This window comes from Arabidopsis thaliana, chromosome 4 (assembly GCF_000001735.4).
Source record: "Arabidopsis thaliana chromosome 4, partial sequence".
Lineage (NCBI taxonomy): Eukaryota > Viridiplantae > Streptophyta > Magnoliopsida > Brassicales > Brassicaceae > Arabidopsis > Arabidopsis thaliana.
Genome location: NC_003075.7, coordinates 14,455,173 through 14,482,806, shown reverse-complemented (window position 1 = coordinate 14,482,806; position 27,634 = coordinate 14,455,173). Strand labels below are relative to the sequence as shown.

The window sequence follows — 27,634 nt, the reverse complement described above, 5'->3', positions numbered from 1 at the left end:
GGGAAATATATATAGTTACTGAGCCAATGATGAAAGAAAAGTCTACAAACACCTGGCTAATACCATAAAGAGTAGACTTTGCACTTTTTGGCTTTTAATTAAGCTTATCTTACTCGCACGTAGTCTGTTTTTTTCCTGAAGATGGTAAGCTGAAGAACTTCTGAAAAAAGAGAGAAGAAAATGAGGGCTAATCTCGTTTTCGGCATATTTTGTGCCCTTGTTACCACCATTTTAGTTCACGGCCAAGACCAATCAGGTTCCCTCTTCTCCTCTCTGTTTTGATTTGAAATTGAGGCGAGGTTCAGACTGAAGAAAGCTTGAGTTTTATTATGAAAAGTTTTTGTCTTTTAAACATGTCTTGGATTTTTAGTCAAACCCTTATACAATGTCTTGTGTTACAAGTAATCATACAATTCTCTCTTTTCTCTGTTTTCTAATTTGAAATTGACCGATGTTCTTGAAGGTTCTTGAAAGTTGTGATCTACGTTTTTGTCAATATAGAGAAACGAAGTTAGGCAGATTTTTAAACCTATCCATGAACGTTCTCAGACGTCATAAACAATTTTACTTGTGTTGGAAGTAACTCCCCTTTCTTCTCCTCTGATCCAGGTTACATCAGCATCGATTGTGGCATACCTCCTTACGATACCCCTGAAGACACTATGACTAACATTAATTACGTCTCCGATGAAGCTTTCATAACCACCGGCGTAAACTTCAAGGTCTCTGAAGAATACGGCTATCCAAAAAACCCGGTATTGCTGTCAACTCTTGCTGAAGTAAGAGCTTTCCCTCAAGGAAACAGAAACTGTTACACCTTAAAACTTTCACAAGGAAAAGATCATCTTTATCTCATTAGAGCTTCCTTTATGTATGGAAACTACGATGGTAAAAAAGCTTTGCCTGAGTTTGATCTCTATGTAAACGTGAACTTCTGGTCGACAGTGAAATTCAAAAATGCTTCTGATCAAGTCACCAAAGAGATTTTAAGCTTTGCAGAGTCGGATACAATATATGTTTGCCTTGTGAATAAAGGCAAAGGAACTCCTTTTATTTCAGGGTTAGAGCTCCGACCAGTGAACAGCTCAATCTACGGTACTGAATTTGGAAGAAATGTCTCTTTGGTTCTCTATCGAAGATGGGACATTGGATATTTAAACGGAACAGGACGGTACCAAGACGATAGATTCGATCGTATTTGGTCTCCATACTCCTCAAATATCTCCTGGAACTCGATTATAACATCGGGCTATATCGATGTTTTTCAGAACGGTTATTGTCCACCTGATGAAGTTATTAAGACAGCTGCTGCTCCTGAAAACGTTGATGATCCGTTGGAATTGTTCTGGACATCAGACGATCCAAATGTTCGGTTCTACGCATATCTTTACTTCGCGGAACTCGAAACACTAGAGAAGAATGAGACTAGAAAGATCAAGATTTTGTGGAATGGTTCCCCTGTTTCTGAAACTTCTTTCGAACCTTCTTCAAAATATTCAACGACGTTTTCTAATCCAAGAGCTTTCACTGGTAAAGATCACTGGATTTCTATTCAGAAGACTGTAGATTCAACGCTTCCACCGATTCTCAATGCTATAGAGATTTTTACCGCACAATCTCTAGATGAATTTTCCACCACAATTGAAGACAGTGAGTTTCCACTTTCAATCTCTATTTAGATAGAATTAGATTTCTACTGAAACTCACATAGTCACATTTTCTCTTGGTAATGCAGTTCATGCTATAGAAAGCATAAAAGCAACTTATAAAGTGAACAAGGTTTGGAGTGGTGATCCTTGCTCCCCAAGATTATTCCCTTGGGAAGGTGTTGGATGCAGCGACAACAATAATAATCATCAAATCAAGTCCCTGAATCTTAGCTCAAGCGGATTACTAGGACCAATAGTCTTGGCATTTAGAAATCTCTCTCTTCTTGAGTCATTGTAAGTATACGTATACAATTGACATTTTTCACCACTTTTTATGCACATGAACTATCAGAGAGTTATGCATTGTTTTTCTCAGGGATTTATCCAACAATGACCTGCAACAAAATGTGCCTGAGTTTTTGGCTGATCTAAAACATTTGAAAGTCCTGTAAGTAAGCACAAATATACACAGTGTTGGTCTATTTAAATAATGAATTTGCCTCTTGACACATTTACTTGTGTTGTAAGGAATTTGAAAGGAAACAATTTTACTGGGTTTATCCCAAAATCCCTTATGAAAAAGTTAAAGGCCGGTTTACTTACGCTCAGGTAACAGTTTCTAGCATTATTCAGAAAGTTATTCAACACAAGCACTCTCTCTGAATCTTGTGATTTCCTCTGTTTTGCAGTGCGGATGAGCAAAACCTTTGTAACTCATGTCAAGAAAAGAAGAAGAAGAAGAGCATGGTCGTGCCAATAGCTGTAGCAGCATCAGTGATCGTTCTCGTTGTCGTCTTGGTTATCATATGGATCATACTAAGGCAAAGAAAAAAAGGTTAGATGGCTGGAATATTTACTTCAGGATTAATGAATTGAAGTTGTTTTATGCTGAGAAAAACGAGTGTTTTGATTTCAGGAGCCTATTCAGGACCACTCCTGCCTTCAGGGAAGAGAAGGTTCACATATAATGAGGTCTCTAGCATAACAAACAACTTCAATAAAGTGATTGGTAAAGGAGGGTTTGGTATTGTGTACCTTGGTTCCCTTGAAGATGGGACTAAAATTGCTGTAAAGATGATAAACGATTCTTCATTGGCAAAACCTAAAGGAACTTCATCATCATCATTATCCCGGGCTTCTAACCAATTCCAAGTCGAGGTGATCTAAAGAACACCAAAAACATGATCAAATATTTTAGAAATTAAAATGCTTAAGTACTGTAAAATGTTTGCAGGCAGAGCTTCTTTTGACAGTGCATCACCGTAACTTAGCTTCATTTGTTGGATACTGCGATGATGATCGTAGCATGGCTCTCATCTACGAGTACATGGCCAACGGCAACTTGCAGGCTTATCTTTCAAGTCATCTTATTATCTCTCTATATATCTCTGTTACCAATTGTTGCTTTGCTTCCTATGAGCTCACGGGTGTTATGTTTATGGACATGCAGGTGAGAATGCAGAGGATCTTAGTTGGGAAAAGAGACTCCATATAGCCATAGATTCTGCACAAGGTTGGTCCCGGTTTTGGCAACCTTGATTCCTCAGGGCTTAACCAAGAAACCAAACCTGGTTTAGCCTAGTTCTGTATTGTGAAACCTGGTTTTATTTCCCCCTTGGCAGGTTTGGAGTATTTGCACGATGGATGCAGACCAGCAATAGTACATAGAGACGTTAAAACAGCAAACATTCTAATAAACGATAACTTGGAAGCCAAGATTGCTGATTTCGGCCTTTCTAAGGTCTTCCCTGAAGACGATCTCAGCCACGTCGTGACTACCGTCATGGGCACTCCCGGCTACGTTGATCCTGAGTAAGTTCCTTTTCACAATCAATACAGATCACATGTTCTGGCTGGTAGCTTCACAAACCAGAGCGGTTTAGTGAGACTAGGGTTAGGGTTGGCCAATTCAGTTCGGACCCTTTTTAAGTTTATCAGGAATACATGGTAACCAATTTGCGACGTGTGGTGACAGATACTACAGAACATTTGTGCTGAACGAGAAGAGCGACGTGTACAGTTTTGGGGTCGTTCTTCTTGAACTCATCACTGGCCAGCGAGCCATCATCAAAACAGAAGAAGGAGACAATATCAGCGTTATTCACTACGTTTGGCCGTTCTTTGAGGCTAGAGAACTAGACGGCGTCGTGGACCCGCTGCTTCGGGGAGACTTCTCGCAGGACTCAGCTTGGAAGTTTGTGGATGTGGCAATGTCTTGCGTCAGAGATAAAGGATCGAATAGACCAACGATGAACCAGATCGTAGCGGAGCTGAAACAGTGCCTAGCTGCTGAGCTGGACCGTGAGCCACAGAGCCAGTGAAAGTCAAAGAGATTACGGAGAAGTAGGACGAAGCCAAATGGATTAAAAGAGGTTTGGATAATTTCTATATAGGTTATTTGTGTTGTATGGTCAGATTCATATTATGATTGACTACAATTTCTAAAAGGTTTCTACTCAAATTCTTTTGTATAAAATTCGATCGTTGTCGATTCCGTTAAAATCCTACTTGTAATAGTTTTGTGATGAAATGAATGATTCATATTTCTCATAATTGCTGATCTAGGAAATTAACGTACTATAGATCAAATTGATAAGCTTTGAATTGAGTGATGAATCATATATTTCTATTAAATTGTATAGAGTTTTATCATGTTATTTTTGTTGAAAATAAATCAATTAATTTCTTCTTAAACAATTGTTTTTTTTGTCTAATACAAAAAATGCTAATTTTGAAATTTAGTTTTATGGTATTTCAGTTATCTGTTGTCGGTGTCTCTACATTTAAAGACATTTCAAAACATGTGACCCACTAACTCTAGACATATACAAAAAATCGGTTATAATTATTTAATACATATCTAGTTATTTTGTAACGCTTTAAATTTTATTAGCTTAATTATTATTTTTTCAAGATTGTTTTGATATTAATGAAGATCTGATAAAAATCATTGTTTATATATTAAATGATTCGGGGATTAATTGGAGTAACGAAAGATATTCAAAGTTGGAAAATCTAATATTTGAATAACCTTACAAAATCAATAATGTTAATATACAAGATTTTTGTTTAAATTACTGTCGACATGACACATGTCTTTTTCATTAACTCGTTTTTCTGAGTTTTTGTTTTCTTACATGATTGTCATTTTGACGCGTTAATCAAAATCTTCTAACACTATTTAACCCGTTTTTGCCAAAAGTCAATTTTTCTTTTTTATCGTCTCTATTTCACCTCTTCTTCTGCGTCTTCTCCAAAATTGATACTTTTCTTCGTGTCACGTGAAGGTCCATTTCCTCAGATCACAAAATTTCCATCTGATTTCCTCAACAAAAACCCTTAAAGCCCAGATTTTTCGTTTCAATTGTGTGTACTCGGAGACTCCACAAGACCTCAAAAGGCTTGACCTTTCGTTTCTCTAATCAAGTTTCGCTCAATGAAGAAGGTGCTTCATCGAAGTTTCAAGCCTGCCAAATGGTATATTCACTTTCTCATTTTCCTCTTGCGAGTTTCTTCACATTACCGGAATATTGATACATTTGGGTGATTGTTATTTTCAATAATGAAGCAAAATTGCTTTACAAATGGCGGCTTCACGCCTGAAAATCCTGAAGAACAAAAAGGATACACAGATTAAGCAACTGAGGAGAGAATTAGCTCATTTGCTTGAATCCGGCCAAACCCAAACAGCTAAAATTCGGGTAAGTAAAAAGCAATCAAATTTTCATTTGTTTTGTATGAAATCTGTGATTTTGAATTCATGGATTGTCAGGTGGAGCATGTGGTAAGAGAAGAAAAGACAGTAGCTGCTTATGAGCTCGTTGGTATATATTGTGAACTTCTTGTTGCTCGTTTGGGTGTCATTGACTCTCAAAAGTAAGTTTCTTTGAACAACCCTTGTTTGTTTTTTCTTCATTGTGTTGATCATTGTTTGTGATCTTACTTCAGGACATGTCCTAATGATCTTAAGGAAGCTGTCGCAAGTGTCTTATACGCTTCTCAAAGGTTAACAGATGTTGGGGAGCTCTCAGATATTGTTAAGCATTTCTCTGCAAAGTATGGTAAAGATTTTGTTTCAGCTGCTATTGGTTTGCAACCGGATTCTGGTGTGAGTCGTTTGGTAAGTTGTTTTACTGCGTGTTCTCTTACTTTACTCCGCTGTTTGTAGAAGAGAGCTATGATTGTTTATTGAGACTCTCTCTTTATTTTGCTTAGTTAGTAGAGAAATTGTCTGTTAAAGCTCCTGATGGTCCAACAAAGATCAAAATTTTGACGGAGATTGCTACGCAGCATAATGTAACTTGGGAAGCAGAGTCTTTGGTTGAATCAGATCCAAAGGAAACCATGTCGGCGGTTAGTAATACATTTTCAGCTAAATATTACTTTCACTCGTCTCTTTCTCTAGTATACGTTTCCTCATTAGCAGTTTCAATTTCTTTGAGCAGAGTGGAGCAAGTTCATCTGTGTCTCAGCCAGCAACTGGAATAAAGTCGGAGTCTTCAAGAATCCAGAACAATCAACCTCCAGTATTTCAAGCTGCAGCTACTGTCAATGTGTCGCAGAATTCATATGCAACTGATGGGAGATCTTCAAGCCGCATGACATCTACTGATTTCAACGTTGGGAAGACACCTGATCACTATCATCAAGACCCAAAACCTTCTGGTTAGTTTTTCTATAAGAAGCGTTTTCCGTTGGATGTTTGTTGGTGTTGAGTGTTAGAAAAAAACTAATCGTCTTTTTTAATACAGGAGATAGAGTTGACGGTAGAGAACACAGGGATCACAATCCAGGTCATGGGGATACATCTCCATTCGAAACGAAATTTGTTGATGCAACGAGTGCTGCACGTGCTGCTGCTGAATCTGCGGAAAGAGCGAGTTTTGCTGCACGTAGAGCTGCTGAGCTTTCAAGTAAAGAAAGAATGATGATGATGCAGAATTCAACAGAGTCGCGGAACTCATCCTCGTATGAGAATCTTAGAAGCAATCCCCCACATAGTCGTACTAGTAGCTCAAATATGCAAGGCGGAGGTTTTGGTAAAGAAGAGTTATTAAAAAGCAATAACAGGCAAGTAGATCAATCTACTACTACTACTAGAGCAGAGTCATCTAAGAAGACTGTTGATGAGCTATCAGAAAATACTTCATGGAGGAGAGGTCATTCTCGGGAGAACTCATTGGAGATGAGGCCGAATGATTCCTTTGCTAAAATAGGTAGAGAGAAACAGCAGCCAGGTATGGATGATATAAACCTTAGCAGTTCAGCAGATGTTCTAAATAAGAAACAATCAAGCCGAGCTTCATCGCATTCACCGTCAAGCAATTTTTCCGATGATAATGATGTCACTGCCTTGGACCATATCGATTCACCAAGTATCTTTGAGGAAAACAAATTTCAGAGCACTGTTGGAGATAGAGAGAGCTACAATGACAGTCCTGTTGTTGTTGTTGCTCCGGCTTTTGATGACTATAGCTCGTTTTTTGACAAACCTCAATTCGACACAGAAGATGCTTATCATGATGAACCAGAACAAGGATTAGGATTTTCATTGCTTGGCAGTAGCAGCAAAACATCGGATCATATGCCTACAGAGATAAGTTCATGGAGCCTCGAAGGACACAAGGATCTGGGAAAACTCAGCTCAGCCTCAACCTCACAGGTTCTTGAAAAGGAGAAGCCAAGTTCTCCTCCAACATTTGATGATGGTCCTACAAGTCCTCCAGCTTCTCTGCATGAGCCTGAGCCGTCTGCAAAGTTTGATGATTATGACCGAGATTCTGAAAGTGAAGAAGACAATCTAGGAAGACTTTCCGGACGTGCAGAAGGAAAGTCGAAGCTGACAGCTCAGAAGTCTCACATGTCTGAAGGTCCTGATGATTTAGGACGTTACTTTTTCCCATCAGACACAGAAGACCAAGGAGATGATTCCAAAACACAGGAAGAATCTGACGCAGAGACTCCTACAGGTCTTAAGTTTGGACCTCTAGCCAGTGGACTTGAGAATGAAACGACTCTCCCATCTTATGGATCGAGTCCGCCAAGAGACAAGACGTCGTCTAAATCTATAAAAGAGTATCTTCCAACAGAGGTTGATCCGTCAAGGTCTTCTTCTCTGCAGACAGCTTCTTCTAGCAGTATTAGGAATGAACTTTACACTCAGAAAGCAAGTAACTCAGACAAAAGACCAAGCTCTATACCTCCAGATTCATCTTCTAGTGATGATGAATCAGATATGGAACTTCCAAAGAGAGTTTCTTTCAGATATCAAGAGAAAAGAACTGAGTCAAGAACCCGGCCCACACATCTACATTCGGGTGTCAGCCATAAGGACTTGGAGGAAGAAATCCCGACTCGAGCTTCTACCAGAAGTCAAGATAGGAGGACCCACAAGACCACCCCTGCCTCTGCTTCTGCTTCATATTTTCACACAATGTCCAGTGACGATGAAGATGAGAAAGAAGTCCATAGAGATACTGCACACATTCAAACCAGGCCTTATATTTCCATCTCAAGAAGAACAAAGGGCCAAGAGAGAAGACCATCCCTCGTTACTGCAAAAATTGACAAAGTTTCTTTTGATGAAGAATCTCCACCAAAGCTAAGTCCTGAGGCCAAGCCACTGACTAAGCAACAAGGATCAGCTTCCTCTTTAAGCTATCTTCCCAAAACTGAGAAAGTTTCTCACGATCAAGAATCTCATCCAAAGCTAGGTCTTGGGGCCAAACCACTGATTAAGCAACAAGGATCAGCTTCTTCTTTAAGCTTTCTTCCAAAAACCAACAAAGCTTCTCCCGATCAAGATTCTCCTCCAAAGCTAGTTCCAAAGGAAAAACCAGCAGCTAAGCAACGAGGATCAGCTTCTTCTTTAAGCTTTCTTCCAAAAACTGACAAAGCTTCTCCCGATCAAGATTCTCCTCCAAAGCTACTTCCAAAGGAAAAGCCAGCAGCTAAGCAACAAGGATCAGCAACTTCTTCAAGCTCTCTTCCAAAAACTGAAAAAATCTCTCACTATAGAGAATCTCCTTCAAAGCTAACTCCAGAGGCTAAGTCAATGGCTAAGCAAGAAGGATTAGCTTCTTCTTCAAGCTCGCTTCCCAAAACTGTGACATCACCTGACCCAGAAACTCCGGCAAAGGAGAAAGCTAGCCATGTACATCCCAAACTCCCAGATTACGATGACATATTTGCCAAGCTCGGGGCTCTTCGTCGCTGAATTCTTCCCGTTTGTTTATATATACATACATACATATTCATTGTTCAATTAGCCCTCAATTCTTTTCTTTGATTGGTTTGCTTGTAGATTTGAACTTGAATTTCGCATCCTGAGCATAACTTTTTTGCCGTGAGATATCTCATCTGTTTTGTATTACATGTTTGGCTTTCTTGTCATATATACAGTCAGATTTGTAATGATTGAGGATACGATTGACAAATCGAGAGAAGAAAATATCTTGATTGATGTACTATTTTGGTGGACGAAACAGGAATGTTATGTTTACCATGATAATAAGAAAACTGTTAACCCGTCTGTGTATAGAAGAAATATAGATTATTCAGATAGCTATGGAAGAACAAATTTCTCGTCCAAAATATAAACTAACAACAAGATCTTTGAATTTAGCAACAAATGTGTTATCTAATAATTGCCAATCTGTTCAAAGACAATGCAAGTTACAAAAAACAAAAAGCAACAGGAGAAGGACCGAAACTTCAATCTTTTGTTGAATCCTTTGACACTAGAAGGTTCTTGCCATGTGCTAGCTCAAGCTATTCAGTAAAAGAAGCCAAGAACCTGACCACCCACATTCCGTTTGATTGCTTCTTCATGGTCCAAAATCCCATCCGGAGTTGTGATTACAACATAACCCCACTACATGGAACAAATCAAAAAGGCTAAGCTATTTAGCTGCATTTCTGGATATGGAGAGAGAGAGACAATGAACAAACCTGACGTGTTGGAAGTGTGCGTTCAGTGTATTTCTCAATCTCTTTTGCCCTAACGTCTTGCCTGTAGGTAAGAGCTTTGCAGTCATTAACCCTCCCTTGCAGATCAACTGTTATTCTCCCAACTCTATGTGGATCATACACTTGAAAGTTCTTGATATAACCTACATTTAACATTACCATTTTGTAAAGTTAAAACACACTAAGGAAAAGCTGATTCCATCAAACAATCTGTAACATGTAAAGCTACTTACAACTATAATAACCATTTGAAATCGCTATCTAGCAACATTACCCAAAAAAAAATCCATTTAGCAGAAGAATTATCTAACCATCCTTAATATGAATCAACAGGTATATATATACATAAGTAGAACAAAGCAACTCAGACCACTGATAGCATCATAAAAGCAAAAACATAAACTTGGAAGCAAAAAACATTAAACTTTGTTTCAAGTTTCAAACTTTCAAATGTTGTAGCTTCACAAGTAAGTAAGCCCAACAATCTCACGAACTAATTGCAGCTTCTAAAATACTACTAAATCTAGTGTCCATGAGAATTGATGAGCTTCCGATCCCAAAAATGATAAATGGGTAAGCATCAAGAACCAATTAGAAAACAAAAGGGAGAAAAATTTCACCTTTCTCCTTCATGATTCTCAAGAACGAAGACATAACGGTGGAGATTGGTTTGAGCTCCACCGAAGCTTTTCCTCGTCTCTCAGCATTCACAATCGTCCTCAACGCATCGTTCAAAATCCTCCTCCCCATTTCTCCGGTCAAAAAATCCCGACGATACTACACAAATCGGAGAAATCTAGAAAACAATAAGGGTTTTTCTTCACTCTATGACACGTTTGTTATTTTCCAGAATTCATAAGGGTAGTTTAGTCGTTTACAATTTTAACACGTGCGGGATTTTAACCACACGTACCTCCAAATTTCTATAACTCCTTCTCTCCTTCGTCTTCTTCCTTTCCTTCAATTTCCCAAATCAAGAAACACCATGGACGAGTTACCACCAGAGCTCTGGATCAAAATTCTGAGTCGAATCAACGATTCCGAATCCCTAGCACGATGTAGAGTCGCTTCCAAGACATTGAACTCGCTTTCTCGAGAGGTTCGCGCCGTGAATCTCATCTGTACCTGGTCTCGGTACTTAAAATCGCGGTCCATCGTCGTTGTCACACCGTTCAAGACGATCTTCAGAAGCCTAATCGAGAACTCTAGCAAAATTCGCTCAATCTCAGTCGGAGTCGATAAGGCGCTTAAGGGAATGTCGTTTGACGACTTCAATGAAGAAGATTCCAAGGATTTGTACCTGACCGATGTCGAATTTGTGAAGGAGTGGTTGCCTAGGGTTCGTGAAGACCTGGAGAATTTGTCAATTTCGGATTTCTGGATTCAATCTTGCTGGAGAAAATCGGATATTTTGGCGCTCATTTCTTCAAACTGTAAGTTTTTTTTCTCCATCATCATTTCCTCTAGTTTCGTTTCGGATTCGTTTGAAATAGAAGTTTTTTATTGGAAGACGATGATGATGATGATGATGATGATGATGATATATGATAGTAACTAGATTAAGTCTATTTGTATCTTGCAGGTAGTAAGTTAGTGAAACTAGAGGTGAAGAATGCTTGGCTCTCTGTAGTTGGCCTGACTGAGATGCCTAATCTCAGATACTTGACACTTGAATTCATCAGACTTGATGATGAGAATCTAGAGAAGGTCAATGATTGTTTCCCTTTTCTTCAAGAGCTGAATTTGATTGGTGTTGGAGGACTTAAGGAACCAAGAATCCATTTTCTTCACCTAAAGAGTTGTCATTGGACTGTGTCGAATGCTCCACTTTCCTTGGCTATCGTGGCGCCAAACCTGCTTGAACTGAAGCTAAAATGCAACAAGCCTAAATCTCTTCTAGTTGAAACGCCCAAGTTGGTGCAATGCCATCTTTCTGTGGAGGACGCTGAAGGTGTTAGTTTTGGGGAGTTTCAAGATCTGAAGACTTTAGAGCTCGTATCTCCTGATATGTACAGATTAATCAGCAACATCAGTTTTGGCAACAAGATCAAAAAGCTTGCAGTGGATTCAGTAAAGTCTATAGAACAATCTGAGAGGTTAGAACTTGGACTGGCAACAATCCTCAAAGCATTCCCTGGCATTACTTCTCTTAGTTTGAGTCCCAGGACTTGGTCAGATATCGAAACACATTTCCAAAGCCAAGGCGGCCTAGGTGATATGAAGGGAACAGACAGCCTGAAGCAAATAACAGCACGTGTACAGATGTCAGATCATACCAATGTTCATCAAACAGTTTCTTTCATCAGGTCTATTGTTAATAAGTACAGAGGTTTGACAGACATGAGACTGATGATTCACCAGGACAAAGATCCTAGAGTAAGAAGCAATCTGATATCGACATGTATGATGAGTAACCCGAGAGTGAGATGGAAATGGGGAATGTGGGCTGAAGGAGGTGAAGATATGTGGGTCTAAGTCCGAACATTCAAGTCTGAAACTTGGAATCTTCTGTGATGATGATGATGATGGTAACAAAGAATGTGTCAAGAGTGTTTTCATATGTTGTTGTGTTGTGCTGATGCTTTTCAGGGAGTTATAATGCTTCATGAAGAGTTTGTATTCAAATATAGATAGTTATTCACCATGTAAGATCTATAGCTTCACCATATAAAACAAGATTTGGATTTGCTCCATTGAAGTGAAAATTATGTCTGATGATGATTTTCATTTATCCAGTTAAGTGGTCAATTTGAGTCTAATGGATGCAGAGTTGTTTGGAAAATTTAGCAAGGGTGAAGAAAAACAAAGTTTAGTTGGCAGAAAAAAAAATGATTTTAGAAGGGGCGTTCCGAGAATCGAACTCGGGACCTCTCGCACCCAAAGCGAGAATCATACCACTAGACCAAACGCCCTTTTGATAAAAGTCTGGTTTACTTATATTTGACTTATAAACATTGCCTCCGAGAACCAAACTAGGGTTTTGCAGAGAATGTATATATATTAACGCATCGACATAAATCATAACTTAACTCCGGCACGAGTCTCGTTCTCTTCTCTTTACCGCCGTCATCTAGGTCTGCTAATATCAAGGTGAGCTTGAATCATCTCTTTACAAACCAATTTGCCGTTCTTTGTTCTTCAATCTGTGTAGCCCTTGTTTTACCGCTTCATATATGTTGTGTTACTAAATGCTTTCTTCTTCAATAATCAGTGAAGGAGCTCGAAATGGCCACAGTTCCAGGACAGTTGATCTGGGAGATCGTGAAGAGAAACAACTGTTTCTTGGTGAAGCAATTCGGTAGAGGTAATGCCAAGGTTCAGTTCAGCAAAGAGAGCAACAACCTCGTCAACATCAACTCGTACAAGCACTCTGGTAATACACAACTGTTGCTTACTCTAGATTTATCTCAAGTTTGTTCTTTTGTTGAATCTGTTGATATGAACACAAGTCATTACCTTTATATGTCTAGCTAAATGTAATTGGGAAAATTAACAACTTGTTGAATTGATGACTATCTTTTTGTTGGTTACATGCTATTGGGTGATTGGATTTGTATTAGTATCTGATAATGTGATTGAAGTTTGAGTCTTTTTTATATGATTATAGGTTTGGCCAACAAAAAGACAGTGACCATTCAGGCGGCTGGCAAGGACCAAGGTGTTGTACTCGGAACCACCAAGACTAAGAGACAAAACAAGCCTAAGCTCTCTGTTAACAAGTCTATCCTCAAGAAGGAGTTCTCGAGGATGAGTAAAGTTGTTGCCAATCAGGTACTACTCATCTTCTTAAGATCAATGTTTGTTTGCTTTATCTGCGGTTATACATGTTGGGTTATTTGGAAAATCTTACGGATAAGTGCTTTAGTGAATTTGAGACTTAGGATTGAGAATAGTTTAATTTTATGAGCTGTGATGAGAAAGCTAACACGTAAGAAGAGGTATTCCTTTGTGGGGTATTTCTTCAATGAAATACATTTGTTACGCTTGGCTTCTGAGCTATAAACTTTTACCATTGCTTTGGGACAGTTTTCTGTTTCTATTTGTGACAAATTTTATCAGTAATGAGTAAGCTAACATAAAAAAATTCTAATGAAATGGAACAATAGGTTTGATAATAGTTTTTGGTCCTTTTGAGCTGTGATGAGAAAGCTAACACGTAAGAAGGGGTACTCCTTTGTGGGGTGTTTCTTCAATGAAATACATTTGTTACGCTTGGCTTCTGAGCTAAATCCTTAGCTATTTGTTTCAATTTAATGATTTCGTCTATTTTTCTGTCTAATTTTAGCTGTGATGAGAAAGCTAACACGTAAGAAGAAGTACTCCTTTGTGGTGTATTTCTTCAATGAAATACATTTGTTACGCTTGGCTTCTGAGTTAATAGTAATATGAATTATTGTAGCATACCTAGAATTTGAGATTACTTTTATTTAGTCTGCAATTCGTACCTATCAGTGATGAGAAAGCTAACACGTAAGAAGAGGTACTCCTTTGTGGTGTATTTCTTCTATGAAATATATTTGTTACGCTTGGCTTCTGAGATAAATCTTTCTTCTGTGCACCATTTCATATTGCATCTGTTTTGTTTTCTATCAGTAAAAGTACTAACCGATTGATTGTCTTCAACTTTTCAGGTAGTGGACAACTACTACAGGCCTGATTTGAAGAAAGCAGCACTTGCTAGGCTTAGCGCTATCAGCAAAGGTCTTAGAGTAGCCAAGTCGGGTCCCAAGAGGAGAAACAGACAGGCTTGAAGAATCCACTACTGAATATCTTGTTTACTTTTTCTAAAAAGCTTGTTGTGAGCCATTAAGAGTTTCTGACAGCAGCTTGTAGGTTAAGATTTTTCCTGAACAGCTCAAGGATTGTACCACCATCCTTTTTTCACTAAATGATATTAAAACTACCATCATTGGCTTTTATCAAAAAAGATCTATTCTTGGCTGCCTGCTCTCACTTCTCAATACTTGTCATTGCGCAAGTGCTACAAAGATTAACTGAACGAGAAAATATGATTCTAATTTCCCATAATATCACTCTGCTCTGATTTCTCAATACTTGTAATTGCGCTAGTGCTACAAAGATGTAATTGAACATGAAGATGTGATTCTAATTTTCCATAATATATCACAGTGCAAATCTAAATAAACACATATGTGAACTCTTGTGGCCTCTGAAACAGCTGTAATCTAATGGGTGTGTGTATAAGATGTTAAATCTTGTGGACTCTGAAACCAGATTCCTCGGATGTCATATTCTCCTTCCAGCTCTCGAACTCAGATCCACCAAACACAACTTTCTTTATCCCGACATAACTAGAAACAACCAAAACAAATACCACGTTAGAGCTTACACACATTTCAAACATGTCCATCTCAAAAGCTTAATTCAGTTAATAAACATACAGAGAGAAGGAGAGAATTGAACTCACTCTGAGCTGATTTGTGTCAATGCGTTTATCAGAACATCGAGAATCAACGGCTCCGAGGTCCCAATATCGAGCCTGTCAAAACCATCATTTATGTGATGAGTAACAACAAGACTTGCAAAAAATGTTTTTAGGGTGTAGTGAGAGTTATCACCATATTCGAGCGACATTGTCTTGAACCTCAAGATCCCCGATGTTATAAAACGTGGTGGGCTCGACATTAGCTCCAAGTATGGCATCATAGTTTGGCCTCTTATCCAGTGGTGCTTGTGATAACTGCACCATACGAGCAAAAGATAAAAAAACAGCTTAATGCTTATAATGCGAGAAAACAAAAGGAAACCGAATAGATAAATGCTTTCACTTTCTCAATCATAGACATACTTGCATATTCATGGAGTTGTATCCACCAAGTCGTCCAAGGATATGCCAGGACCGGATTGTCTGCAAGATTTTAGCCATCAAAACAAAACAGTGAGTGATTTGTTAAGATTTTCCCTATCTCCTCAGATTAGTATAGGAATGCAAAGATTCAGTTTGAGGACTCACATCAGAGATCAAGGCTATGTCTTTGTCCAGCGGTGTGTTGTAAAACTCCAACCACATGTATGAATTCGAATACTCAAATCTTACAGAACAACAAAACCAAGAGTTTAATAAACAATGAGAAGAACAAGGCACTGAACATCAACAACTACTGAACAAGCAGATCAAATGAGCAAGCAAAATCAACCAAGAGAATCACATATAACTTCAAAAGCAACATAGGATCACTCACTTGTTAAACGTCACTGGCATCGAAGTTGCAGAACCAGTCTTAGTATGAAGAATTTTGTTCCTCTTCTTCCTCAATCTCTCTTCCATCTAAAAAGAGTTCATTGATAAACAACCCATTTCAAAATAACAATCAAAATCAAAAGCTACTCAAAAATTTCAGCTCAATAAACGTTACTTTGTCAATACATCAGCTCAACAACAGCTTCTCGATCGAAATGGTAAGATCCAAAGATCAAAGTTTAAAACTTCACCTTCTTTTGAGCTTTATCTGGGTTATCTAAACAATCTCCAAGAATATCCGCAAACTCAGGGTCTTTATCGTAATCAATCTTCTCTTTCTTCGCTCTGTAAACGCCTCTCTTCTTCGCCGAGAACTCATCTTCTACCTCATCATCATCTCCATCATCTACTTCTTCGAATTCTTCCACACCTTCTTCCATTTCTCTACCTATTCCATTTACTCGCAACTTTCCACTCTCCCTCGACCGATTCGCACGTAACTCCTGGATCTTCTGTACAGGAATCGTGTCGGTGACCCGAAACGGCGCCAAATTGTGTAAACAAATATTCGAGTGGTTGCTGTTGTTCTTCGCCATAGAAGGCTGAAGAAGGTGAAGAAAACATTGAAACCTTAGCATTATTTTTTCTTCTTCTTACTTAACCTCTGACTCTGTTGCTTGCAAGTATTTTAGAGAAGACTGAAGAAGCTAATGGGTTTTTGTAAGAGATGATAGTGAAGGGGTTTATCATAGCTAACGGTGAGCTTGCGCGTACACGAATATTAAGCTGACGTGGCTAACAAAAATAACTAGTGAGATTTGATCTAAACCATCTGTTACTGTCACAATCGGACCGATATCAACCCAACTAACTAGGAATCTAAATTTCGTTGCACAGGCTTCCAAATGATAACAATATAGGCCCATTAAGAAACCACTAATGGGCCGTATCAGTACAGATCGTCTTCATCACTTAAATATCAGTCATAGAAAACCCTAATCTCTGAGAAGAGTTAAAAGCGTTGCCGTACACTATAACCGGAGAGAGCGCCGATTCCGTCGTCAGAAGAATCCTCGTAAACAATCATGGGTAATTCCTCTTTAACGTTTGATTCCATATGAATCCGTATTCAATTTTAGAATTTACCAATCTCATTCTTTGTTGCTGTCGTTAATGCTTTTTATTGTCTTTGATTTGCTTTGGAATCATCAGGTAAGGTACACGGTTCCTTGGCTCGTGCCGGTAAGGTGAGAGGTCAGACACCGAAAGTGGCAAAGCAGGATAAGAAGAAGAAGCCACGTGGCCGTGCTCACAAAAGGTTGCAACACAATCGCCGTTTCGTAACCGCCGGTAATATATTCCGTTTCATTTGTTAACTTGAGATTTAGTTAAGATCTCTGATTTGAGTTGTTTAGTTGAGCTAGTGTTCTTAGGCTTTGAATGAAAGTAGCCAAGTTTTAGTAACTTCAGATATCAGCTCATACTGTAGAAGAAATGCTAAGTTTTGTATCGTGCCTTTGTTAGAGTATCAATTCTTGTTATGATTTTGTGAAACTTTTGCTGAATCTGTCTACTTCATTCATTTGTTATGATTGTTTTGTTTAGATTCTTTCTTCTTGAGAGATCTCAGAATTTGATTATTCCTTCAATTTTGCTATTAGTCTCTTTGCTTATCTACATAGTAGACTGGTTCTCAAGTATATTTCCCTCTTTATTTGTTATTTTTCAGTTGTTGGATTTGGCAAGAAGAGAGGACCCAACTCTTCTGAGAAGTAGATGATGATGATGATCACACTTCATGAAGCTTGAAGTTTTACTTTCTCGTTAGTATGAATTCTGCAATATCCGCTTTGTTATCGATATTTGCTTATTTGGTTTTTCTATAGACGATGTAATTCTCTTGTTCATTTCTCCATCGAATTGACTTTTGACCATACTTTTTTCGACATATGTTATTTGCAACCTTGATAGCATTCTACAATCACTGTTTACTCTCGAGCCAAGTACATGTTCCTCAACGGATTGACATTTCAGAGTTAGAAACTTAGAATTGTACTGCAATGTGTTTACATAGATACAAAAATGATGTAATATGATGATACCTTTTTATAAGTATATGCTTTTGAACGATCAGAATCAAAGGTTTTTACTACAATGGAAAAATCTGTACAAGGAAGTTTATCGAGTAAAAAGGATACAAGGCTAAAAAATTTCTTTTAGCATTTGATGGTACAATGACAAGGTAAAATAAAATAAACACTATAACACTGTACACGAAAGACCGTCAGGGTTTCTTTACTTCCAGACCTTTATGGCTCCATCTCTGCTGCTTGATATCAACAGTCTCTGGTTCAGCTTCACAGATGCCAGAGACTGAACTGAGTCACGATGACAACCCGCTGTGTCTGTCGCAGCAGCCGCAAGTACCGCCTTTGCCGTCAGTTTAGTAGCCAGAGGCCGTCTCTTTGTCTCCTGCGGAAAATACAAACACAATTTCATCATAAATATCATTATAAGCTTACACGACTGCAAGATATCGTTATGCGAAGATCAGAGATATATTTGATCAACAGACCTGAACAAATTGCACGCCCGTGTTGGTTTTTAGTTCATAGAAATCATCATTTCCGACTCCTTTCAAACTCGGACCGCATATACAATAACTTCTCTCAGGGCTGTGGTAGTCCCAAAACACAAAAAACATGAATTGCGTCAAGAGGTGTGACGAAACGTTTGATTGTCAAACACAAGTTAAATAATTTAGATTTAGGACCTGGAGTAATCCCAACGCCGAATCTTCAAGTCAGTACCACCTGTTAACAAGTCACCTCCAGGTAAAGGGAGCAAAGAGCGGATACCAGGAAGACGAGGAGGAGGCTCGTTCAACTCTTCGATTCTGTACTTGGAGCTCATGTTCTGACGATGATTCGGCTTCGGATTTACCTTATTGCTTGGTAACTTCCATTGAAACTCGGAAACATCCGTCTCATTTTCATAATTGGCTACTCTCAATACCTACAGAATCCCAACAGAATCAGCTCAATTACAAGTCCTAATCAGTATCCAAGAATGGTCTAATCTATCAAAACAGTTTTTTTTCATGGACTAATTCACAGTGAGCCTCCCATCACTATTAAACTAACATCCATATTCAAACTTGTAACCCTAACAGAAAAACCATAAGTCATAACTCGAGAAGGTTCAATATCCGAAGTCAAGGTGCATTAGAATGGTAGAACAACATTACCTGGTGACAGCTACCTCCCTCTGCATTCCAGAGTGAAACTTCGTTGCAACCGGCAGCAACATAAATTAAAGGTTTCATAGTGGTGGACACTGAGACGCTTGGAGGAAGAAAGCAGAGGCACATCTTCTCTATGGGACATATGATGGGGTATTGCCACGAATTTACAGGAACACGAAATCTCAAATCCCAAAGAGTAAGCACTCCCCTTGAAGACCCAGAGACAAACCAATTCCCACAAGGACTTGTAACCAATGAAGACACATATCCTTCTTCAGGATTTGCTTTCAGTGTCCATGCATCTAAATCTGACCTTGTATCCCAAAGGTGGATTCCGCAGTTTTGGGTACTATACATTACCATCGGACCAGAAAGGCTATCAGCAGTATAATTCAAGAGAGAAACTAGAGCGCCTTCTTTAACATCTTTCTTTTTAATATCAACAATGCCTGAATACTTCTCCACTACGTTCCCCAAGCCTCTGGAGATATGGTCAATTGAAAACATATGTATCACACCATCAGAGGCTCCAACTACAACTTGCGTTGAATTCCGAAGCATTGTTGTGCACATCCCTCTGCTTCCCTCGAGATGATATGTTAGCCTTGACCTAAAAGAGATGTCCTTTTCCAGTTTTCTAGAGTCCCACACCTTCACTGTGGAATCATCTGATGCACTAACAAAAAAGCTATGATCGCTTGAAGTGGCAATGTCATTGACCGCAGAGCGATGCTCTTGTAGATGAGCAACTAATACTCCACGAGGCTTCCACCCTGAATCCGGAACCGATGTCCTTGACAGAGATGGCTCTCCTACAAGATCCGCTGGAGAAGAAGCATCTTCTGAAGTTACAGAAGCACTTTTTGAGGAGCTTGATACTCCGAGGTCTTGAAATTTACTGATGGCTGAGGAGATTTGATCATTTTCTCTGCTTTCTGGCTCATGTACCACTCTGTAAAATTGTTTAGGATTGGTACCGACATGGAATGACCCAGAAATCAGCTTAGGCACTGGGACCGAACTAGCCAAGTTAAATGATTTACTCATGGAATCCATCCATGGCACAGACAATGAACCCATTCCCAGAGAGTTCATCTGCAATGAAGACTCAGAAGCCACAGGAGGATTTGTAGCTGCTCGTTTGTCCATGCTAAACGAATAGAGAGGTATGTTCTCTGGTTCAATAAAGCTATTCGCACCAGATACATATGGTGCCATAAACCCAGAGAACTGTAACTTCTCTGGATACACGGGATCACGTAGCTCAACAGTGTTAGAAGCATTAGGTCTTGGGTTTCTCGGGATTCTTAATTTAGCATCCTTTTCTGCATACTTTCCTTGAACTTCTGGTTGCTTTGATGCACTCTTAATCTGTTTTTTTCCTTCCACACTTTGCTTCTGTTCGGCCCTGCATTCTACTGAATTCAACTCCCCAGCATCTTTGTCAAACAAATCAACAGATTCCCAATCTTTGGACTGAGGTGAAGAACTATACCACATCTTTCGCTGTTTCGCCATGAATTCTGGGTTCCTGGTTTTTTCAAAGATACGATAAACTACCTCCCTTGTGACAGGGGGCTTCAAACATGAAAGTAGACCTTCCTCAGAAGCAATTGACGCAGGCAGTCTACTAAGATAAGAGCGTATTACTGGGGCAATAAAAGCATAAGAGTCGACTGCACCTAAGCATTCACTACTTGCGGCAATGAAAGTGACAACTGCCCTCCTTACCCATTGAGATGGATAGCACAACAAAGGATAAACACACTCTATCATTTGGAGGAGAGCTCTCTTCCGCAAGAAACTACTCTTGCATAATGTGGATAAGCACTCCAATGCATTGACAATAACAGCCTCCGTCTGATCACTCAAAGCTTGATCGATATAAGGCAATAGATACTCCTCCACACTTCTCTGGCCAACAAAAAAGCATACATAAACAATCTTCTCAAAGAATACAGATCTTAGCTGCTCATCTCTGTCGTTTAGAAAGGCAGGGAGGATCGGTAGTAGAAAGTCATTACTCTGCCTCTGACCAAAGAAAAAGCAGAGCTCCCCTATGTCCTGAAGGAGTGCTCTTCTAACATTTGGAGTTTGTTTTGGACCCATAACAAGCTCTTGAACAACTTCAGCTATAGTTTTTCTAAGCTGTTGAAGCTGCGCATTGCCATTTGCCTTTTGCAAATGACTAGGGGTCTCACTAGCAGGTGTAGTGGAGATCTGCTGGGAATTCAATTCATTAAGAACCCCTACATCGCTCAACTGGAAAGAATGTATCAAGAATCCATAAGCAGTAAGAGCGAGTTTTGCAATATTGCTGGCATAGCATATCCTCACACTCTCTTCCGTATCTTCAGGAAGCATGGAGAGCATCGGAAATATGTACTCTGGGAAAATCTTTGCATCACTAGGAGGAAAATCTCGGACAAGCGGCAGAATGTCACACAAAGTTTCCATGGCAGCGCACCGCACGATTGCTGTTGGATCAGAAAGCAAGGCAACGACGTATGGAAGTACACGCTGTAAGCGATCATCATCATCAATATACAAAGAGCAAGATCTCAATAGAAGTATAGCTTCCCTCCTCAAATGAGGCAACTTGATATTGCGGATACAAGAACAGAGCATAGATGCAATCAGAACCATTCCCTCACATCTCATGTTACCCTCTACCGGTAGAAAAGGCGTGCCATAAGTGTCAGAACGGCTATCATAGAGAGACATCAGTGTACCCAAATCGTCCATTGTTATCTTTTTCAAGAAAGGATGGCGATTTTTCTTGAGTGCATCAGAAATAGAGTAAAAGATCTCATCCTTAGAGTTCACAGTATTCCTTATCAAATCCTTAGATGAGTTCAATTTGTGATTTGCAAAAGTTTCCTGTACTGTGCTTGCGTTCATTGGATTTGAAGTTACAGGAGAATCAACGCCGATCTCATCACCTGACTTATTTTCCATCATCTTTTTAAGTATTTCTTGAAATATCCCCTGGCAAGTTGCTACCTAAACGAAATGAAGCAAAACTATATCAAACAAGTTGATGCGGAATGTAGAGAGTTTACAGAAAATGTGATGGTTACCCTCATGTCTGAAGGAAGTGGATTCCAACAACAATATAAAGTGTGCAGAAATGGTGAGAAGTAGTTTGGGAAAACAACTCCCACATAATTTTGCAGGTAGTCTTCAGCAGATAGGCGTGCTTCGGGTTCTAACTGAATCATATGAAGAATCATCTTGCGAATTCCCGGATCAGGAATCTGAATCCAACAAAAAGTTAAAAGAACAGCAAAGATGAGTAGAAATAAAGGTAGAAGAGTCAGCCAAAAAAAAAAATCCAACTCAGAACCACAGAAGCCACAAGTCCCATGTACCACTCAGATGGAAGGTGAAAAGAATGTTATATGAACATCAAGAGAATCGATGCGAAAAGATCGTAATAGGAAATACCTTTTCAAGGTGTTGGCTAGGATCATGTTGCCCTCTACGATAAGCGAGAAGCTGCGCCAGTTCAAATAGTGGCTGACCCTCAAGAAAAAGTTCGGCTATCACACACCTGAAGCATTAAGATAAAACTATTACAATATGATAAAAACTCTAATACTTAAGGTGAAAATGTTTTTCCATTTTGAAAAGGTATGTGTGCTTGAACCATTAGGAGCATTGAACATATAGAGTGATACAAAAAGAGATGGTATATGAGCTCACCCCACAGCAAATATATCCATGGAGGGCTTTAATGGAGCATCTTGTGCTACTTGTGTCTCACCTCCATGCTCATAGAATCTCTGTAATTAAGCAACAAACTGTTTAAACTTGAATAAACTAAAAACTAAACAGACACATGACCAATTAGCAAGGGTGCTTTGTTGTTGATGGTTCTTTGCCACCACATCTTTGTAAGTGATACGGATAGAGTTCTATTTGGTGCACCACAAACAAAGGGATAATATCCTCTGCAGAAGTGCAATAGAACAATTTGACAGATCTAGGACGATCAAACAAAAGAAATAAATTCTGATAATGGTTCTATAGTACCTCTGGAGCCAGATAACAAAGTCTTTGTCCCCTTGTGTCAAAGAAGAACGAGAAGTCTGAAGGATCATCATAAGGAATGTATGTAGGTTTGAAGGATGCAAAATCAGCAAGGTAAAGCCAGTTCCAGGAAGTCAACAATACGTTCTCGCACTTGATATCACCTAAAAGGATGCAAATTCAAACGAATCAACTTAATGCACCATCACGATGATCATCCCTCTCAGACTATTAAAGCTTACCATGACATATATCCTTCTCATGACATTGCTTCACAGCAAGAAGCAACTGCAGAACAAACACAGTCAAAAAAAAAAAAAATTGTGCCTCAAATAGAATGGTTACAAGACCAAGAAAAAAAAAACCTGAAACGCCAACCACTTCTTCTCTACAAGACTGAGGAAAGGCCTCGTACTCAAGCGATCATGTAGATTACTGTAAAAGTATTGCCTCACTAGATACGCTGCTTTATCAGTCTCTTGCCAAAACTACAAACATGAACAGAACCAGAGAGTTTCAACGACACTAATCTAGCACCAGAAGCTGCAAAATCATTCCTTTATCCAAACGATGAATCACTAAACCACAATCCAAATACAGAGAAATCGAATTAAAACCTGAAAAGGCCAAACGTGAGGATGTTCTAGAGACAAAAACACATCTTTGATCTTAACGAGACGACGCTCATACTCTCTGAGATCGATCGAGTCACCACGCTTGAAGTAAACCTTAACAACAACCAATCCTTCATCGTGCTTACATTGAATCGACTTTAGGAATCTTCCTCGACCTAAAACCTCTTTTAAGACCAGATTGTATGAAGACGGCAAGTCGTGGAGATAGTACTCCGTCGCCGAGACTTGTGTCGTACGAGCGATTTTGTTTCCCATCGAAGACTTTTTAAAAATTAAAATTCTTTGTCCTTCGATTGGGGTTATAACTTATAATACTCAGCTGAATTCGAACATGGAATCTGATTATTCCGGTGATAAAGAGAATCGTCTCCGGCGACGGAGGAAAAAGATACGTGTTTTGGACTTCCTCGGAATTGTTTTATAGTTTGGATGAGTTTAACCCCAATTCGACACGTTTCTAAACAAATTTCTTAATTAGTTTAGTTTAACATTACATTACAAAAATTATTATTCCTAACATGTATAAAAATATTAATTTGTTAGATTTACGACTTTTGTATTTATTTCAAAAAAAATCTGAACTTTTTTTCCACAAACAAAAAAAATCTTCTTTTTCACTTTTTCTATTTATTTTTTTTAAATTGGGAACTTTACTAGAAAATTGTAAGTTATTTCCAAATGAAATCTTATTTAGTAATTTAGAACTATATAATAAAACAAAGTTAAGTAAATTTTATAAAGGATGTGCATCGTTTAAGGTTATAACTGTAATTATGCACATTCTTTACAAATGTCTATATATACATTTTTGCAGCCATTTTGTGAAATAAATCTTGTAGTTGGGACTTATTTACAATGGTTGTCACTGGATTTTAATATTTGTTTTTGATAATTAGAAAAAAAATCTTCGAATTAAATATTTGACATTTAACAATCTTCCTAAAATCTCTCTACATTAACTACACGATTGGTTATTAAAATAAAACTTTCAAAATATTTAATATCATTTAATTACTACAAAATTATCATTATTATTGTTTTTCTACATGACTATTACAATTCAATTATAATCATCAAACCGCAGAAATATTTGATAGCATTTAATTACTACAAAATTACAAAATATTTAGATAATGATTCATAAACATATGATAAATAAGATCAACATTAATAAAATAAATGAGTTTTTTTTACGGGACGGGTTGGCGGGACGGGTTTGACAGGACGTTACTTAATAACAATTCTAAACTATAAAATAAAAATATTTATAGATAGTTACATAGATTGTTACAAATTACAAACTTTTATATATACTAACTTTAAAATATAATTTGTCCTCGCGGTATACCGCGGGTGAAAATCTAGTAAATCTTTAATTTTCCAAAGTTTCAATTATTCTTGAACGGTGAATCCCAAACTACTTTCAAAAATTTGATTAAAAAAAAAAAAAAAGATATCTAACGAACTAGTGATATATATAATAATCGTATATGATCTATTAAACAGAACACATAAAACGTAAAAGCTTACGAAATTACTCAATTTGTCTCACTTGTGTTATACCATTTTGGCGAATTTCATAATGACAAAAGTGTATAACTGACGAATTTGCTCTGCACATTTCCACTCTCCACAAAAAGATGAAAAAATATGATTAGCTAAACCTAAATCAAGAGTCTACTGGAAAGTCCGGGATTAGTCGGCCGGAAAACTAAATATTTTATGAGCCGGTGACAAGTAACAACTATTCTCTACATATCGAAACAACACAAACCATTATCCATTTTATCTTAAGTCTTAACCATACGTACAATATAGCAAATGTTTGTAGCCACTAAAGGGTTTTGAACTTGACCGAATACGAGATGACTCTTTCTTCTTAGAAACAGAGGAAGAGAGGAAAAGCATATTAAAGTGGAACACTGAAATGTTAAACCATCTAATCTTGAATGTAAATCTCACCAAGGCATATATAAAATAATATATTAAGTTTAGGAGAATCTCACTTCACTTTAAAGTGAAATCAAAAGGTACTCAAATTCTTCTACTGGCATTATTTAGATGAAGACCTAGAAAGAACAAAGAGATTTGCCTCACAAGGACTTAGTGTTTACTGTAACCAGAATTAAACCAACAAAACGATAGGAGATGGTCATAATGCAGAATGCAAATTGAAACAATACAAAGTCTAGAAATCAGATGAATTCATTTAGGATTTTACAGACTCACAACAAATTGTAGAAAGAAAAAAGAAAAAAAGACTCACAACAAACACAAGACAAAGCATTTAAGTTTGGTAAAAGCAAAAGGATGACTCTACAAGGTGACTAAGAGATCATCAAACCGAAACGGCTATAGGACGCAAGAAATTATATGACTTGGGGACTGTAAGAACAACATTAAGCCACTCAACCGTCCCCCAAATTTCACCTTCAAAGTCTCTGTTGAGCGCAACCATCGCACACCAAATATTCTTGTTCTCACTACGACCAGGCCGCTCGAACCTATCCCAAAGAATAGCAAGTTTCCCACCAAAGTTAACTAATTCAACCATACGATTACGATTATCATTACTAGCACTACTGTATCTTTTCAAATATTTCAAACCTTTCACTTCTCTCCACATTCTAGCCTCTAAATCATACCACCTATATCTAGAGCAAGAGTAACAATACATCACATTCTCTATCACGCACCAAGAGTTCGACCATAGTAAACTCATATACTCATCTGCAGCACTCCACTTACCTCGCTTCACATCATAAATCCAATCCATAAACTCAGCCCCAGTCTTTACGTAAATCTTTCCTCCCACCACATCGATTTTTCGAACATTATCTTCCGTCATCACCTTAACGTCAGGATTCGCCGGTAGAGGTCTCCAACACTGAGTCTTTACATCGAACATTTCGAACCAATTGATGCCCCCAGAGTCACATCCTCCCATTACATAAATCTTGTCATCCAAAACACATGCGGAGGCGTTTTCCCTCTTCATCTTCATGTTGGGGACATCGCCCCACGAGCGAGTAAAACAGTCATATATCCATATAGCTGAAGACGGACCAAAAGCGTCACCCATATGTTCACCATATATTTTCGAACCCATCGTTACGGTTGAATTTGAATATGGGAGAGAATGATCAGAAGGAACCAAAACACTTCCACTTCTCCTACTGAGAGTAAACCAGCGTGAGACTGGTTCCGTAGCGGTAACAAACCGTAGACAGAGATAAAGGCAGCAGATCTCCGTGGTTCCGAGTTGATATCGCGCGGAGTAGAGGGGTTGAGAGTGGAGGAGAGAACGAAAGGTTTTGCAGACGAGGGAGAGTGAACGGTAAGACGATTTAGAGAGACGTGCCAAGCAGTTCACCAGGATCTCGTCGGGAAGTTGCAAGAACAACGACGTCTCACATGGTAACGACGGAAGCTTCGTTTTTTTCTGCGGCCGCTCAACTTCTTCTTTGGGGATCATCTTTGGTGGTGATGGAGACAAAAATCATGAAATGGGGTTCAAATATATAGAAATCCTTCTCCCTGATGTAAAGAAAGATAGTAATGTAGTCAAAAGAAAAATCAAAGGGAAAATTTATCAAGTTTCCATTGGAAAAGAGATATCTTACTATAATCTAAATTTTATTTCTCAAGATATGTACAATAGATAGGCAAACTAATAGCTATATTCCACGCGCTAGAGTCGCGCGTGGATCTAACTTGCGGACGGTTTTCTCTTTCAAATCTTCTTTCTTTTGATCACAAGAGGTTTACTAATAGCTCAATTCTAGCTGCCTTTATTTTTAATATTAAATTTGATTAATACAAAAGCAAGACTATATATATCAAAACCTTACAATAAAACTGTGACCAGTGGAGATTGAACCAAAGATAAAAAAGCTACACAAAC

The 27,634-nt window shown here is 38.4% G+C and overlaps 9 protein-coding genes and 5 non-coding genes across 17 annotated transcripts; 9 read left to right on the top strand and 5 right to left on the bottom strand.

The window, feature by feature from the left end:
• Positions 1–180: 180 nt before the first annotated feature.
• On the top strand, positions 181–4,058 carry AT4G29450 (Leucine-rich repeat protein kinase family protein; the record flags this gene model as incomplete). Its single annotated transcript, NM_119090.2, has 11 exons — positions 181–256; positions 610–1,650; positions 1,736–1,943; positions 2,026–2,097; positions 2,178–2,258; positions 2,339–2,484; positions 2,566–2,807; positions 2,884–3,010; positions 3,100–3,162; positions 3,272–3,461; positions 3,625–4,058. 11 exons carry the CDS (start codon positions 181–183, stop codon positions 3,968–3,970), a joined length of 2,592 nt encoding a protein of 863 aa, NP_194674.1. The 3' UTR covers positions 3,971–4,058.
• Positions 4,059–4,843: 785 nt separating this feature from the next.
• Positions 4,844–9,050, top strand: AT4G29440 (Regulator of Vps4 activity in the MVB pathway protein). Of its 2 annotated transcripts, none has more exons than NM_119089.3 (7): positions 4,844–5,126; positions 5,218–5,350; positions 5,422–5,525; positions 5,598–5,769; positions 5,865–6,002; positions 6,095–6,314; positions 6,401–9,050. In NM_119089.3, exons 1-7 carry the CDS (start codon positions 5,086–5,088, stop codon positions 8,863–8,865), a joined length of 3,273 nt encoding a protein of 1,090 aa, NP_194673.2. In that variant the 5' UTR covers positions 4,844–5,085; the 3' UTR covers positions 8,866–9,050. The 2 variants fall into 2 exon arrangements, with proteins under 2 accessions (NP_194673.2, NP_001031748.1); NM_001036671.1 differs by having other exon boundaries at positions 4,872–5,126; positions 5,264–5,350.
• A 135-nt stretch (positions 9,051–9,185) lies between these two features.
• Positions 9,186–10,504, bottom strand: rps15ae (ribosomal protein S15A E). The gene is made up of 3 exons (NM_119088.4): positions 10,238–10,504; positions 9,600–9,760; positions 9,186–9,522 (listed from the first exon to the last, which is right to left on the bottom strand). The coding sequence occupies exons 1-3, from the start codon at positions 10,365–10,367 to the stop codon at positions 9,424–9,426; spliced, it is 390 nt and encodes a 129-aa protein (NP_194672.1). The 5' UTR covers positions 10,368–10,504; the 3' UTR covers positions 9,186–9,423.
• Positions 10,505–10,506: 2 nt separating this feature from the next.
• On the top strand, positions 10,507–12,351 carry AT4G29420 (F-box/RNI-like superfamily protein). Its single transcript, NM_119087.3, has 2 exons — positions 10,507–11,050; positions 11,200–12,351. Exons 1-2 carry the CDS (start codon positions 10,603–10,605, stop codon positions 12,090–12,092), a joined length of 1,341 nt encoding a protein of 446 aa, NP_194671.1. The 5' UTR covers positions 10,507–10,602; the 3' UTR covers positions 12,093–12,351.
• Positions 12,352–12,457: 106 nt separating this feature from the next.
• Positions 12,458–12,529, bottom strand: AT4G29415. The gene has a single exon. It is a non-coding gene; the product is annotated as a tRNA-Pro (tRNA).
• Positions 12,530–12,609: 80 nt separating this feature from the next.
• AT4G29410 (Ribosomal L28e protein family) lies at positions 12,610–14,602 on the top strand. 2 transcript variants are annotated; one of them, NM_119086.4, is made up of 4 exons: positions 12,610–12,707; positions 12,829–12,990; positions 13,225–13,388; positions 14,249–14,602. In NM_119086.4, exons 2-4 carry the CDS (start codon positions 12,843–12,845, stop codon positions 14,366–14,368), a joined length of 432 nt encoding a protein of 143 aa, NP_194670.1. In that variant the 5' UTR covers positions 12,610–12,707; positions 12,829–12,842; the 3' UTR covers positions 14,369–14,602. The 2 variants fall into 2 exon arrangements, with proteins under 2 accessions (NP_194670.1, NP_001078470.1); NM_001085001.1 differs by having other exon boundaries at positions 12,645–12,707; positions 12,834–12,990; positions 14,249–14,563.
• Positions 13,523–13,615, top strand: AT4G08175. Its single transcript, NR_142184.1, has one exon. It is a non-coding gene; the product is annotated as an other RNA (small nucleolar RNA).
• AT4G08165 lies at positions 13,751–13,843 on the top strand. The gene has a single exon (NR_142183.1). It is a non-coding gene; the product is annotated as an other RNA (small nucleolar RNA).
• AT4G08155 lies at positions 13,906–13,990 on the top strand. Its single transcript, NR_142182.1, has one exon. It is a non-coding gene; the product is annotated as an other RNA (small nucleolar RNA).
• Positions 14,064–14,158, top strand: AT4G08125. Its single transcript, NR_142181.1, has one exon. It is a non-coding gene; the product is annotated as an other RNA (small nucleolar RNA).
• AT4G29400 (oxidoreductase/transition metal ion-binding protein (DUF3531)) lies at positions 14,540–16,540 on the bottom strand. Its single transcript, NM_119085.4, has 7 exons — positions 16,071–16,540; positions 15,821–15,906; positions 15,592–15,670; positions 15,427–15,486; positions 15,197–15,318; positions 15,046–15,117; positions 14,540–14,929 (listed from the first exon to the last, which is right to left on the bottom strand). The coding sequence occupies exons 1-7, from the start codon at positions 16,455–16,457 to the stop codon at positions 14,827–14,829; spliced, it is 909 nt and encodes a 302-aa protein (NP_194669.2). The 5' UTR covers positions 16,458–16,540; the 3' UTR covers positions 14,540–14,826.
• Positions 16,541–16,777: 237 nt separating this feature from the next.
• Positions 16,778–17,951, top strand: AT4G29390 (Ribosomal protein S30 family protein). Its single transcript, NM_119084.3, has 3 exons — positions 16,778–16,908; positions 17,032–17,169; positions 17,549–17,951. The coding sequence occupies exons 1-3, from the start codon at positions 16,905–16,907 to the stop codon at positions 17,593–17,595; spliced, it is 189 nt and encodes a 62-aa protein (NP_194668.1). The 5' UTR covers positions 16,778–16,904; the 3' UTR covers positions 17,596–17,951.
• On the bottom strand, positions 17,123–24,159 carry VPS15 (protein kinase family protein / WD-40 repeat family protein). 2 transcript variants are annotated; one of them, NM_119083.3, is made up of 11 exons: positions 23,713–24,159; positions 23,461–23,583; positions 23,338–23,383; positions 23,099–23,259; positions 22,769–22,848; positions 22,511–22,616; positions 22,144–22,320; positions 19,067–22,066; positions 18,593–18,834; positions 18,395–18,494; positions 17,123–18,291 (listed from the first exon to the last, which is right to left on the bottom strand). In NM_119083.3, exons 1-11 carry the CDS (start codon positions 23,983–23,985, stop codon positions 18,115–18,117), a joined length of 4,485 nt encoding a protein of 1,494 aa, NP_194667.1. In that variant the 5' UTR covers positions 23,986–24,159; the 3' UTR covers positions 17,123–18,114. The 2 variants fall into 2 exon arrangements, with proteins under 2 accessions (NP_194667.1, NP_001329182.1); NM_001341967.1 differs by lacking the exons at positions 23,099–23,259; positions 23,338–23,383; positions 23,461–23,583; positions 23,713–24,159 and having other exon boundaries at positions 17,147–18,291; positions 22,769–22,900.
• A 1,795-nt stretch (positions 24,160–25,954) lies between these two features.
• Positions 25,955–27,205, bottom strand: AT4G29370 (Galactose oxidase/kelch repeat superfamily protein; the record flags this gene model as incomplete). The annotated part of the gene is made up of 1 exon (NM_119082.2): positions 25,955–27,205. The coding sequence occupies one exon, from the start codon at positions 27,203–27,205 to the stop codon at positions 26,069–26,071; it is 1,137 nt and encodes a 378-aa protein (NP_194666.1). The 3' UTR covers positions 25,955–26,068.
• Positions 27,206–27,634: the final 429 nt, after the last annotated feature.

What these genes read in the sequence shown, in the direction of transcription:
- VPS15 (NM_119083.3), bottom strand. Translation starts at nt 23,985, where the DNA reads ATGGGAAACAAAATCGCTCGTACGACACAAGTCTCGGCGACGGAGTAC. An exon ending in CTCACGTTTGGCCTTTTCAG is followed by an intron (nt 23,584 to 23,712) that starts GTTTTAATTCGA and finishes TCATGTTTGTAG; the next exon opens with TTTTGGCAAGAGACTGATAA. An exon ending in AGGGAGGTAGCTGTCACCAG is followed by an intron (nt 18,835 to 19,066) that starts GTAATGTTGTTC and finishes GGGATTCTGTAG; the next exon opens with GTATTGAGAGTAGCCAATTA.
- AT4G29440 (NM_119089.3), top strand. Translation starts at nt 5,086, where the DNA reads ATGAAGAAGGTGCTTCATCGAAGTTTCAAGCCTGCCAAATG. An exon ending in GGTGTCATTGACTCTCAAAA is followed by an intron (nt 5,526 to 5,597) that starts GTAAGTTTCTTT and finishes ATCTTACTTCAG; the next exon opens with GACATGTCCTAATGATCTTA. An exon ending in ATTCTGGTGTGAGTCGTTTG is followed by an intron (nt 5,770 to 5,864) that starts GTAAGTTGTTTT and finishes TATTTTGCTTAG; the next exon opens with TTAGTAGAGAAATTGTCTGT.
- AT4G29390 (NM_119084.3), top strand. An exon ending in TCGCCGTTTCGTAACCGCCG is followed by an intron (nt 17,170 to 17,548) that starts GTAATATATTCC and finishes GTTATTTTTCAG; the next exon opens with TTGTTGGATTTGGCAAGAAG.
- AT4G29420 (NM_119087.3), top strand. Translation starts at nt 10,603, where the DNA reads ATGGACGAGTTACCACCAGAGCTCTGGATCAAAATTCTGAGTCGAATC. An exon ending in GGCGCTCATTTCTTCAAACT is followed by an intron (nt 11,051 to 11,199) that starts GTAAGTTTTTTT and finishes TGTATCTTGCAG; the next exon opens with GTAGTAAGTTAGTGAAACTA.
- rps15ae (NM_119088.4), bottom strand. Translation starts at nt 10,367, where the DNA reads ATGGGGAGGAGGATTTTGAACGATGCGTTGAGGACGATTGTGAATGCT. An exon ending in GAGAATCATGAAGGAGAAAG is followed by an intron (nt 9,761 to 10,237) that starts GTGAAATTTTTC and finishes TGTTAAATGTAG; the next exon opens with GTTATATCAAGAACTTTCAA. An exon ending in GCACACTTCCAACACGTCAG is followed by an intron (nt 9,523 to 9,599) that starts GTTTGTTCATTG and finishes TGTTCCATGTAG; the next exon opens with TGGGGTTATGTTGTAATCAC.
- AT4G29400 (NM_119085.4), bottom strand. Translation starts at nt 16,457, where the DNA reads ATGCTAAGGTTTCAATGTTTTCTTCACCTTCTTCAGCCTTCTATGGCG. An exon ending in ACATAGCCTTGATCTCTGAT is followed by an intron (nt 15,487 to 15,591) that starts GTGAGTCCTCAA and finishes AAAATCTTGCAG; the next exon opens with ACAATCCGGTCCTGGCATAT. An exon ending in ACAACTCCATGAATATGCAA is followed by an intron (nt 15,319 to 15,426) that starts GTATGTCTATGA and finishes CGTATGGTGCAG; the next exon opens with TTATCACAAGCACCACTGGA.
- AT4G29410 (NM_119086.4), top strand. Translation starts at nt 12,843, where the DNA reads ATGGCCACAGTTCCAGGACAGTTGATCTGGGAGATCGTGAAGAGAAAC. An exon ending in CAACTCGTACAAGCACTCTG is followed by an intron (nt 12,991 to 13,224) that starts GTAATACACAAC and finishes ATATGATTATAG; the next exon opens with GTTTGGCCAACAAAAAGACA. An exon ending in GTAAAGTTGTTGCCAATCAG is followed by an intron (nt 13,389 to 14,248) that starts GTACTACTCATC and finishes TCAACTTTTCAG; the next exon opens with GTAGTGGACAACTACTACAG.